This window comes from Rhamphochromis longiceps, linkage group LG12 (assembly GCF_057381845.1).
Source record: "Rhamphochromis longiceps isolate RC_006_pf linkage group LG12, R_longiceps_female_GT1.1, whole genome shotgun sequence".
Lineage (NCBI taxonomy): Eukaryota > Metazoa > Chordata > Actinopteri > Cichliformes > Cichlidae > Rhamphochromis > Rhamphochromis longiceps.
Genome location: NC_140568.1, coordinates 33,110,057 through 33,123,214, shown reverse-complemented (window position 1 = coordinate 33,123,214; position 13,158 = coordinate 33,110,057). Strand labels below are relative to the sequence as shown.

Genomic DNA, 13,158 nt, shown 5'->3' with positions numbered 1-13,158 from the left:
TAGCAGATCTTATTTCATTAAATGCTTTTAAGTCCAGATTGAGAGAGCCAGAGAAAAATGTTTTTAAAATGTAATTGTTATTTATAATATGTATGTAACTTTGTAATTTCAACGTGTTGTCGCCTCTTGGCCAGGACTCCCTTGCAAAAGAGGTTTTTAATCTCAATGGGACTTTTCCTGGTTAAATAAAGGTTAATAATAATAATAATTTTAAAATAAACCAACAAAGAGACAACCCCCTATGAGCTTGCACTTGGTGATGGTGGGAAGGAAAAACTCCCTTTGAACAGGAAGAAACTTCCAGTAGAACCAGCCTCAGGGAGGGGCAGCTATTTGCTGGGACTGGTTGAAAGAAAAGACTCCATTATTAACCTTGGTAGGTGAAGGTGACTCCCTATTTGACTTTTGACTTACTCACTCATTTAAATACTGTTTATTAGTGTTTTTCTTCCTGTGCTTAATGTGTTGCCTACATTGTTCTACATCCAGGATCTCGCTTGGGTAGAGCTCCACCGTTGTTTTGCCATCGGCCTCATCTTCGTCAAGCCAGCGGTGGCTGGGGAACATGTAATTCTTTCCATGGACTGGAACCAAAATTTGAACACTGTCCAAGAACCAGCCCGCACGCATGCCTTTGTTAGTGTGGCCAATCAACAGACGGTTGATCTGGAAGAATAAATAAATGACACCAATTACATTTTAGACGTTTCACGCAGAAATTCTGAAAGTTCACAGGAAAAAACAAAACAATAGAATATGTGTTATGTGTTTTTTCCATTTTACTTTAGCAAATATCCTCTCATATTTGGAGCAAATTGAATAAAAAATCATAATAATACTGACAATTATTGTTGCTAAGCCACTGTCCACAAACAGACACTACAAACATTGTTTCTATGATGTGTTTGTAACAGTAACTAAGCAACAGTAATTAGCAGTAAGGGTACAAATGCATTTAGACTACAGTTAAGATCTTTTTTATTAGAATACGGATAGTATTATCCTATAATAAAATAGAATGAATCACAAAAGGCTATGTGTCTTTCATAAGTGAGAATAGGTCTTTAGTAAAGCTTTTCATAATACTGCAGTAGTGTGTAAAAGTCTCCAGCCACCTCTTATTTATAATCTTTATAATTTGCAAGGAAATTTGGAAAATAGGTGCAGAGATTTATTGAAAAATGTGCAAACCTACATGAAAATATGTGCTTAAAACACAGTCTGTACAATTGAAACAAGGGAATCACCTTTTGGTGCATAAAAAATTACAAAAAAAAGTCAATTTTCATGGAAAAAAAATATAAAGAATTGAAGGGGAAGACTTATGCATAGTACTTTACATTGGCATCAACATCAAATGACAAAAACCTGTCCAATGTCAAAGGTTTCCACTGTGAAGATGTCAACGCGGCCTGTTTCAAAGTAGTTCCCCAGGTCGTTGGCAGAGACCACCAGCATCATCTTACTGGTGTCACCTTTCTCTCCATAGAGCTTCACAAACACATCAGAGTCAGAGCTACCTCCGGGGATGTCACCTGTCTTCACAGCGATGTGATAGTTGGTATCTGACACACACAGAGAACAAATATAAGCATGACAATAAAATTCAAACGTTACTGAAATGTCAGATTCCTTTAACTTACTGTAAAGACGCTGTCCTTCTGCAAACGGAACTAATTCTCTGACAATCTGTCCATCATCCTCGTTGCGGGCCAGCCATCTGCATGCCACATTCAGTAAACAAACTATTATCTCATCCATCACACACACACACACAGTTTAACAACTATTATGTATATACAAAACATGTTTTTAGGAACATGTAATCATCCAATCATTCATTCATGTGCCAGCACTGCAGCAAATAAAATCTTCAGGATCAGGATCTTTAGTTTATGTGCACATCAAAATAAAGAAATGAGGCAGGCTGTCTTTAAAGATGTGTTCCTAACAAAGTGACTAGTTAGTGTCGATTTTATTTCCCCGCAACAACTGTGACTGATGAGAGCACCTGTTACAGGGGAACTCCACGGCATTTGCCTCAGCTTGTCCTTCCTCTCTTACAATCACTTTGTCAAGAAACCAGGCAGAGCCTCCACCTTTGCCATCATGTCCAATTCTCACCCTGCGGATCTGCCCAATGGCCACCGCCTCAATTAGAAACTCATCCAACTAGAAAAACACACAATAAGATTGGATGAAGATCAGTCATGTGACTTTTAAATGAAAAAACAAAACGAAGTGAAGCTTTCTTCGTGAGCTCTATGTTTAACAGTGCAGTGCTAAATATACATACACTTCCTTTCTCAAACTTGTTGACGTTGTTTTTGCAGTTGATCAGGTCCCTATCTCCGGTGTCCCCTTGGTCTCCAATTAGATTTAGAAAAACAGATGCATCTGTGCCGCTACCACCGACCGTCCCCGTGCAGACAGTTACTCTGTATTTAATCACTGCAGAGCACAATAACATAATTCATCGTCACTTACATTCTTCTTCTTGTTTAGCTAATAAGATTTGGATTGTTCATGGTGAATGTGGATATACACACAGGGCAGAGGCTCAGCAATAAGCTCTCCGGTGGCGGGAAGCTCTCTCACAACCTCATTATCATCTTCATTACTATCCAGCCACCGCTCACAAGGAAATGTATACTTCTCCTTCGTTAATGTTTTCATTAATGTTGCCTGAATGAATAAAGATGATATTGATTTTTGATTGTATCAGTTGGAGCTGAGGATGCTGATTTCTTTATATTAGCACCATTCTTGTGTTTGCTAGGCTAGAATGTCTAAAAACTGGCTGTTTGAGATTTTAGGATTTTTATGAAATCACTAGCAGAAATAGGTATGGAAATGTCACAGCTGAGATAATTTATCCGATTACTAGATTTGAGAAATTCTCACCTTGCTTAGATGCCATCCTCCAAAAGGATTCCTCTTTTCATGCCAGATACGGAGTTTGGTCAGTTTTCCCAAATCAGGAAGTTCAACCTGTGATTTTAAGTCAAGGTAAAAGTAGTTTATTACTGTGTGCAGCCTCAATATCTGATGTGCTGATACTAATGTGCGTAGCACTGAATTGTAGGATACTTACCATAAATCTGTCAACTTGTCCTTGTTCAAAATTGTCTGTTTTGTTGTCCAGCCTGATCTCGTCTGACTTGCCCTTTTCTCCGTACACCTGGAATGAGATATCAGCATCGGTTCCTGCGCTGGGCAGGTCCGACGTCCAGATCCACAGCGACCAGGGATGCTCTGAGGAAAAGTGAACTCAAATCATCATCTTAAATTAGGACTGCCATAGCTTTTCATACCTCAGAAACTAATGGTGTCCCACTTTCATCATCATAATTTGTTTGTCACTGTGACTAAGAGCTCATCCATTCTCCCTGATTGCTTTGGCAGAGTGAAATAAAGTATGCTTTACACATTTGAGGGCAGTAGGAACACGAAGTCTCTGGAAGGATTTTTTGACAAGAGCTTAAAGATGTCAGGGGAGCAGCAGAAAATGCATTTTTGCTCATTAAAAATCTTCTCAGGACGGAAACTACCATTTTGAGGTGATTGCAGCAGACAGCTCCCAACTGTGATTTTTTGTGATTGTGAATGGGCATGAAGCCGGGCAGTGAAGGAATGCCCACTTTACAAATTTATGTCGAAATAATAAACTTCTGCTGTTTATGTTTGTCAACCAGAAGAAAACTAAGATAATACATAACAAATGCAATCAGCGGTTACATGTCTTCAAAATAGATATTGGACTTAATTTCACTGGCAATTTCACACAAAGCAGAATAAAGACAGGCTGCCTACTGCGTCAGTATGCAAATTTGTGTTAGTTCATTTACTGAGTGGTTCAGGAAATAAACGTGGAAATGACAGCATTAGCTGCCACCGCTGACTAGCCGTAATTACTGACATTCAGCTCACTTTTCTGTCTCTTCTGCCTGAGTGAGACCATCTCGTAGAGCTCTCGCTCTATCAGCCCATCTCCCTCCTTTTCATCCAGCCATTTACTGCATGGGAAAGTCTGCTCTATTCCGGTGAATGGGCAGTAAACCACAACCTGCAAAGAACGCAAGTTCTGTTAAACTATTTAATTGAAAATGAACACATTTTAATGCATTTAAGGGTGCTTGTGGAAATGTACCTTCTCGCAGTACCACCCAGTACTAAGCCCTCTGTTGTCGTGTCCAATGGTGACTCTGCTCAGGGGACTGAGGAGTGCAGCAAGCTCGACATTAAAGATGTCTGTTAAGTCCCGTTCAAACTTTCCTCCTTCCAAAAAGACCTTGATTAAGCACAACAGGGAAAAGTTTAAGTCTGGTTTGTCCACAAAGAAAGGAAGAAATACTCCTATATATTTGTTTAATATGTGCATTGACGGACTAATCCTGGTCAAAAATGACTCCATGATTCCTCACAAGGTTCCTGGAGGCCAAGGTAATGTCATCCAGAGTTGGTATCTGGTTAGATACCATATTTCCAAGATTTAAATAAATATACATAAAATGGTCACACTGATTACACAAAAAGTACATTTATTACAAAAATACATAAAAATGAAAGTGATGAACTTTTAACATTAAGAGGCAACCTTGGTAAACTGGCAAACGTGACCAAAAAAAGTTCTTTAAATCCTACAATGCCAAAGAATTTATAGAATAAATAAAATGTGCTGCCTGGGAGGAAAAAGGGGTTTGCTCTCTGTATGGCTGTGGCAGCTATAGAGAGTAAAATCAACCATAGTGGATTCATCTGTAATTAATTCGTGCTTAGGTGGGGATGGTTTGAGTGACAAAAGAAGAGTGAAAGCGGTGAGGCAGCACCTCAGCTAATTGGAGCCACTTGACTGGACCAGTCTCTCAACTCAAGTCTTCAAAATGATCCCTCTTTTATATCTACTTTAGATTCAGGTAGTCGCAAAAAAATGGGACTAAATCAGAATAAAAAGTGCCCTGCATTAGACCAGAAAATCATTGAGTTAAAGAAAAACACCTGCAGAGACCCACTGAAGTTAAGGCCACTTTTAACAACTCTGTTTTCAAATGAATCAAGTTTAAGGCAAAAGTTTAATAAGGAAGATCTGCATTGACTCATCTGCCTAGATTCTTGGGTGTTTGGGCTGCTAGTCTATTCTGTCAAACTCAGTTCTGTCATCATCACTCTGGTCCAATTATATTCTTGCCCGCCTTCTGCGAGTCAGTCGGCCTCTGTTCTGTGCTTTAAACCTCAGCGCTCTTATGTCATTCTGTTTTTCAGACTCCACCTTCAATTCATCCTGGCCCGACAGAGATCCTTATCAAGTCTCCACAGGTCCTGTCCTACTTCCTACCACAGTTGGACTCTGCTCTGAGATCTGGCTTCATTGGTGTCTAATTGCCAAAAACTTTATTTATTTCAATAAATCATGCTCAGTTCCTTAAAATGATCTCTCCTCCTGGCAATGAAAATAATGATTCCTGCTACACTTATTAGTAAAATGCTTTCTGTCCTGTGTCTTGTATTTCCTCTTTACCTTCCCACTGTTCTTCAAGCCTTTCGTGCCGTGCATCACAATGTGGATTTTGGAGTTGGTCCCGGCACCCCGGATGTTTCCTGTCACAATCTGGACATTGTACACAATACCTGATGGATACAGTTACATGTTAGCTTATCACAGGTAGTGCCAGTGGGTCGCCATGGTTCACAGCACCCGTACTCCCAAGGATATGAGCAGGACCAGATAACCCAGATCTAAACAATAGTAGTCTGATCCAAGAAGTAATGCTTACACAGCTTTCTGGCAGGGTTAGTCTGCAGTTATTCATTAATAGTTAATAATTAATTAAAACTGAGGGAAACTATTTTGTAAGACAGCTCCGAATTGTCAACTATCCTTGAAGCTGCCATCGTGTAAACCAGTTGAATTTTCTCAGGCTTAAAAACCAATTTTCCAAATTTCACCTGTGGGCTGACTCCCTCCAACCAAAACATCCCTCTGGATCTTCCCATCATCCTCATCGATGGCAAACCAGCGGCTGATGGGGAATTCATACACTAGTTTGTTTCCAAGATCATCTACTATCACCTGTAGAAAAAAACTGCAATATTCAGTACAACTGGTCACACCAGAAACTACAAATATCAAAAAACCTAAATAAAATGAGATAGTGGTGCTTCATCTTCTCATGTGCTTGCTCGGTACAGGTCACATTAGTGCAATGCTATGATCAGTCTTACAGAGAAAGTTGCAGTAGAAGGATGAAATGAGGCAGAGCAGTCCGAGTTTCAAATTACAGTTTCTTAATTAAAGGCTGGAAAGCTGACTGAGCACATTTGTCTGCTGCTGAGGTGAAACATGCAAGATTGTCATTCAGTATCCACTTAGTGGCTGTTCCTTTCCTAGAGTGCTGAATGTGATGTTGACTGTTTTATTCAAATGTGTTTTGCATGCGCAGGTTTCCTTTTTAGCATCCATTTTGTCTTTATGCTCTAGGCAAGAACTTAATCTAGGAGGACTGGACTGCTCTTTTTATGGCACCAGTGTTTTTGTTGTGTGTGCAACTTGCACCGCAATCCTTAGACATGTGTTTTTATATGATATATATATAGATATTTGTATCAGCTTTACGTATTTCTTCCCCTAAGCTTTAGGGGATTAGTCTTGGTTAGTCTTGGGGGCATGGTGCACAATTAGTATTACTTCACCTGTGTTCTCACTAGCTATTCCTCCCTTTTATGTTGTAGACTAAAAATCATTATTAGCTTTTATTAAGTAAGCATGCTCATATGTATCAGCGTATATTTGTCATTTGTCAATATATTGGTAATATAACAGCTGATAAATGTACATTTATGAAGCAAAGAAGAATACCACAAACACAACAACCAGCTAATCTGACCAGAATTGAACTTGAACTTTTTGGAACAATAAAAAAAAAGATGACTTTTAACTGCACTGTCATATTATTTTAGTAAGGACTCATAATTAACTTCACATAACAAATGTTATGGAAATATGTTTGTGTTTCATGTGTCTTAAAATGTTTTTGATAAAATAGATAAATCACCAAATATCGGTATCGGTCTTAAAACATCCGCAGTTATTTTATATGTGCTCGCTATCTTAGATTTGATTATGAATGTATTTTTGATATTTTCTGATAAACTGTAATAAAATGTCCATTTTTTTATTTAACACTGAATTATTGTATATTGCTTATAGAGGTTTCAGTAGCAATGACAAAAACAAAGCTAGCCTCAAATAAATGCTCAGAATCTTTTAGTCCAGAATTTATCTCAGTGTAATAAGTAATTTAGTGGCTGCACAAAACACATTTGAAATGCAAATAGAATATGACTCAGTAACATTGTCACTACTGATCTTTGGTGTCAGCCTGTGCTGCAGTAACCAACAAATCTACCGACTCGTCTGTCTGTTTGCTGTAAGGCAATCTCTTAATGGGGCATGGTGTCCCTTTACACAGCAGGTAGAATGAAGACATGCGTGTTTCGCGTGTCTGTTTGAATGAACTCATCTCTCACTGTATGTGTTGGAGGTGCAGGGACGCTGGTCTCGGATGAGACGGCCGACAGGAAACAAGGAGATCGCATGTCTTAAGTACGACTGCAGAAGCAGGGCAGCGGCACAGCAAGACTCTTTTGTTTCAAGATAATGTACAGTAAAATCCTTAATGTATTATATAACAAATGAAAGTCATTTTTCATTAACAATGCAAACTGACAAAGGGGCATATCTTTTGACCATTAGAATCATGTCAACATCATTTTATTTTACAGACTCATAGGGGAACAGTCTTGTAAACAATACCTGTCCTGTCTGTTTATGTGCCTGTTTCTTACCTTCTCCACAAACCATCCTGCTGAGGAGCCTTTGTTATTATGTCCAATGGTGATCTTTCTAATTTTGCCCAAGTTCGGTGCCTCGATGGTGAATTTGTCCTCTGTGCCCTTTTCAAAGTTATTTTTGTCGTTGTCAAGTCGCCTCTCCCCTAAAATAGAATCAATGAATAAATAAATAAATTATAGCAAACATATTATAGTTTCATTTATTCATTATAGTTTCATTAAAGTGCTTCTTTCAAACTTAAGTGACCAGATATGCTGCACGTGTTACCTGTATCTCCAAACTCCCCAAAGATGTTAATAAAGACATCTGCATCTGTGCCACTTCCTTTTACATCTGCAGTGAAAACACTCACAACAAATTTATTATCTGGAAAATTAAGAAAAAGTACAAAAAAGTCACAATTTTTGCAGAGTTTAAAGACAAACCTGATATATAAACTTCTTAAAAGCATGTCAGCTGCTAATGCCAACCAGATACTTAGAGGGTTTTATCTATGCATACATACATTTGGGTATGTCCATGGGGTCTATGCTGCCCAGCAGGTCTCTGATGTAAAGGCCATCTCCCTCTACCTTACTGAGCCAGTTATTACAAGCAAAATAGAACCTCAGATGAGGTCGAATCACATCCGTTACCACGACTCTGTCCAAGAACCAGCTGGGATTAAGGCCAGTGTTGTCATGCTCAATCCTGGAGAAACAGAAACATGTGGATAAATTACATGTTCCTGGTCAAAAAAAAATGGTTAAGGGTGTTAAAAAATATCTCATATCTAACAAACCGTATCTTTTTCAAGGATCCAACATTGTGAGTTCTAATTCTGAACACATCTGTTTTGGCCCTTTCGAATGCTGTGCAACTCCTGAAATACCAAAAAAGGTTAAAATTCAGAAGTCACCTGAACGTCATCCTCTTTTGACACATCATACTATTCACTAAAAAATAAATACAAACTAATCAGAAGTAAAAATGTAAATCTAGGAGAATAATTACCAAAGTCATGCAAACTTTGAAAAAATCATGCAGTAAATGGTGCCACCAATAACCACAGCACAATCTGATGGCTAAGCTGTCACAGCAATTTTTTAACACAACAATAAATACATACTTCTTTTCTGTGCTGTGAAAGAGGAGGAAAGACATCGTTTTAGTTCATATAGAAAATAAATACTGAAATGACATAGGGTTTATTTTGAACTGGAGGCTCTTAGAGTAATCACTCTTTGCTGTTTATACGCTTGCAGACAAGCTTACATCTAAACTCCACTAATCTTTAAAGGTGACTTACTTGCTAGCCAGGTGGACTTTGGGTGTGATGCCATAATCTCCAAAAAGAGTAATAAACACATTGGCATCAGTGCCTGCTCCTCTCTCATCACCAGTGATGGCAACCACCTCGTACACTACAGGGTTCAAAAAGAAGAGAACAATAAAACCAAGTAAAGTGTGAAGATGCATTAAGGTATTGTGGTAAACATAAATACATACATACTAGGTGACAGTGTGCATTTGTGTTTTAGTACTTCTGGCCTTCTGAAACTTATCGTAAGCTTAATTTATTCAAACCCACACAGATGTTCCCAGTTATGTTTTCAGATAAGACAATAGGTTGCCAAATTTAATGCACTAATTCAAAAGTTTCTCACAGATACTTTGAAGCTTAAATATTTTATATAGGATAGTCACTGTATCCAATTAGATGATTATGAAGCAATAAGTATTGCTTTGAACTGGTCAAAAAGAAATATCATACTGGGCAAGTAAGCCAAGAATAATACTAGTGGCCACATGTCTGACCGTTTGCTATGAATTGTTAAGATGTGTCCTTTTTTTGGACTATATGAGGCATGGAGTTATCCACTGTGACACACTATCCAAGATAAAACATACAAATCTTATGATTATTGCTTATTTTTCTCTCAAAATTGTCCATCATTTTGGTTGGTTATCATTGGAACCAGGTATAATGAAGATCTATTCAAGTGATGTGTTTATCTGATGAAGTTGAAGGTGTTTTAAATCTAGATTTCCATTTCTTATGTTTACTAATAGAATTGTTGGGGAGGGCTTGAGCTAATCCTTAGACAAAAAGGGGTACGGAACGAGCAGGTTACTCTACGTTCTCACATCCACACCTTCAGCCAGTTCAGGATCACCAATTAACCCAACAAGCATGTCTTTGAACTGTGGGAGGAAACAGGAGCACCCAGAGGACAGGCACAACTAAGAGCTGCTATCATGACATGTAACTGGTTAACCTGAGTTTTACTTAGATTATGAAAAAATATTTAATGATGAAACAACACACAAGTCGAATACATGACAAGATTTAAGCTTAATTGTTCTTCAAATGACTTTTGATTCCACTCCACTACATCTAAATTAAATTGCTAAAACGAAACAAATCTCAAATATATATCTTTATATTTCTTACTTCTTGAAACAATAAGATTTATTTATATAATTAAATACTTTAAAGATAAACCTAAAATCCATCCATCCATTTTCTTTCACTTCTTTTGCTTGAATGTGAGTGTGAATAGCCGTCTAAACACTCAAATAAAGTGCTAACATTTAAAGTTTACAATATTGTGGTGCATTTCATTGTGTTTCTTTGTTTTTGTAAGATGATGTTTCTTTTTGTTAAGTTCAGTGTGACTTTGCTTTGGGTTGTTGTGGACTGGGATGGACGTGAAACCACCCCACGTAAAGATTAACGACATTATGTTCACTACGCCACTATGTCCATCTGCCTCATGAACATTAAACTAAGGCAGCGACACTGCTAGAGACAGTGAGACTCCTGAAACTGCAAAGATCCACCTGTCCTCTGGGTGTCGAATAACTTTCCTGAAGCAGAACTGACATTATATTGTCCTTGATTCTCCTGAATATACATATTTTACACCTGCTGCTCCCTCATCTTGAATTCTGCATTTTACAAGAGATGAAAAAAAGTTTACCTTTCTTTTTGTGATACTCATCCTCGTAGTTCTCCACTTTTTCCGGCTCGTAGGTACGAAGCTCTTTCTCATAGATTTCAACATAATTTTCAATCTTCTTCTTCTTGCCTTTTGTCTTCTTGGTGTCTTCATCACTGTCTCCCTTTACTGAACCTTTCTTCTTCTTGTCTTTCTTTTTCTTTTTCCCTTCCTCTTCTTCAGGGTCCTCCTCTTTCTTGGATTTTTTGTCCTTTGATCCCATCTTTGACTGAAGACTTCTTCTTTGTGGTTTCAATCACATCAGGAAACTTTTCTCCTCTCGTGCTACCCTTGGTTCTGCTGTCATTAACTTCATTATTGTTGCTGGATACTCTTTTGTCTTCTTAACCTGATTTTCCTTTTTTTTTCTAGATGCTCCTCATATCAGACCCTGATTAGTCAGAATTACATCCTGCTTCATCCTTGTCCTTCTTCTTCTTCAGTCTCCTTTGACTCACTCATCTACTCATCTGGTGAAAAACCTGTTAGGTTTCCTCCACTGCTCTCTGACTTCTTTTTTCTTTTTTGTAGACATCTTAATTTATTTAATACCTTGTAACCGTAGCCAATTCCTGTGGCTGAAACTTGATTAAACTGACCCGTGACAGCACAGGAATGACCCACTGCTAGGACAAGTCTGACTCAGAGTTTACACAGTTTCTTAGTAGGTGGCTGGGGATGATCCTCTTTATTCATGACCTCATGAGAAATGATGAAGTAACCTGAGCAGAGCATAGGGCAGGTTCCCTCCCAGAATGGAGACCTGCTAGAAAAGTCCCTACAGATCAACGGCAGCAAGTAAATAAATGAAATGACTGATACATGTTAAATATGCGTCAGGTCACTAACCCTGTGAGTATTACATGACTGGTATTATATTACAGCCTGTTATTAAAATATAAACAACATTTTATGGTTATGTGTTATTCAACAGTAAAACAGATGTTGACTGTTTCGCATGTGCAGGTTTCTTTTTTAGCATCCAGATTCTGTTTTCTCTTTATGCTCTAAAACAGTAAAACAAAATATGAACAGAGTATTTTTAATTAATTTTTTTAATTAATTTTTAATTAAGGATTTTTTGTTCTATTATATTATCAACTAACTGCTGAACATTACACAAATTATTGAGTTTGTTAGACAATCATAATTTTTTGTACAAACCTTAAAATAACAGGCTTAATCAGTTGTTTTTAGCTAATGTTGGTTTCTCTAATATGTGCAAGTTATTGATATATTTGACATGCAAACATCCTAAACATCAAACATCCTAAACTTTTAAATATCCTGCCAAATTCGGACTTCATATAATCGAGTGGAAAGTAATTCTTTCTCTCTAAAGTGTAATGTATTAGAAGTAACATGTAGTAATAGAAACGTCCTAAGCTAATGTAGGCCATTTAAAAAAAATAAAAGTTTTAAATTGATATTAAAAACAGATACTGCAATGGGAAAAAAACTGTTTTGTACGTGTAGTTCTAATTGCAACCAGCAGAGGGAGATATTTACGTTTGGATCAGCGTTCAAAGTGTGCTTTTTGTGTTTGCACCCACTCAGCAGAGGATGACCATTGCTTTTGTCATCCAGACTGACTTATCAAAAGGAGCTTATCCCAGCTGGTTTTAATAAATGAAGTTAAAATCACAATGTGCTTCAAACTGCTTGTAATAAGTAAAACAATATCTGTAATGAAAATTTAGTTTTAAACAAACTGGAAAAAGAATCTGTTCACTGCAACATAAGCAGTTAAAAAAAAAAAAGCTTCATCCTGTATTCATTTTCTGTCTGGGCAAATGTTTTTTCTCCATTTTCAGCAATGTTTCCTTTGGCTGTACAGCAGACATATTCCCTTACACGATGGGCTCAGCCACAATGAAAGCTCTTCCTCTTCCATGTCCTCATCTTCCTCCTTCTGTTTCCCCCCGCCTTCTTCCCCCAACATCTCATTCTCTTGATGCAGTTCTGATTCTTTTCAAAATAGTTAAACTCACTCGAAGTACCTAAATGTTAATGTTTGCATCTGTGAAACAGGCACATTAGCGTTTCATTGCAGCAGTTACGTTGTAACTTACGATCACAGCCTTATTTAAATGGTTTCACATTCTGTGATTTGGGCCACTGAACGTGTCTAATTTTACAGCTAATGTTCAATTTGCTCACCTAATTTTCCTCATTAGTTGATGACTATGCAATCACAGCTTACACACACAAAAAATAACAGTTAAACTGTTTCTGCAGATGTATGTTGTCACTTCAGTGGCTAGACTATAACATTAGTTTGTTGAGACAGCTGTTTATTGACTGAATAAACACGAGTAAAATAAA

General features: G+C 37.6%; 1 protein-coding gene across 1 annotated transcript in view; it reads right to left on the bottom strand.

The window, feature by feature from the left end:
- The window catches only part of loxhd1b (lipoxygenase homology PLAT domains 1b), a 32,769-nt gene extending 19,994 nt beyond the window's left edge, over positions 1 to 12,775 (bottom strand). The window contains 21 exon segments of the mRNA XM_085426787.1: positions 474 to 666; positions 1,369 to 1,565; positions 1,644 to 1,720; positions 2,012 to 2,172; positions 2,297 to 2,451; positions 2,550 to 2,685; positions 2,905 to 2,991; positions 3,095 to 3,255; positions 3,931 to 4,066; positions 4,151 to 4,291; positions 5,519 to 5,628; positions 5,947 to 6,070; positions 7,846 to 7,994; positions 8,120 to 8,218; positions 8,358 to 8,542; positions 8,634 to 8,714; positions 8,961 to 8,972; positions 9,141 to 9,255; positions 10,816 to 11,054; positions 11,056 to 11,143; positions 12,688 to 12,775. Of these exon segments, the coding sequence (XP_085282913.1) occupies positions 474 to 666; positions 1,369 to 1,565; positions 1,644 to 1,720; positions 2,012 to 2,172; positions 2,297 to 2,451; positions 2,550 to 2,685; positions 2,905 to 2,991; positions 3,095 to 3,255; positions 3,931 to 4,066; positions 4,151 to 4,291; positions 5,519 to 5,628; positions 5,947 to 6,070; positions 7,846 to 7,994; positions 8,120 to 8,218; positions 8,358 to 8,542; positions 8,634 to 8,714; positions 8,961 to 8,972; positions 9,141 to 9,255; positions 10,816 to 11,054; positions 11,056 to 11,143; positions 12,688 to 12,775 (2,734 nt within the window).
- Positions 12,776 to 13,158: the final 383 nt, after the last annotated feature.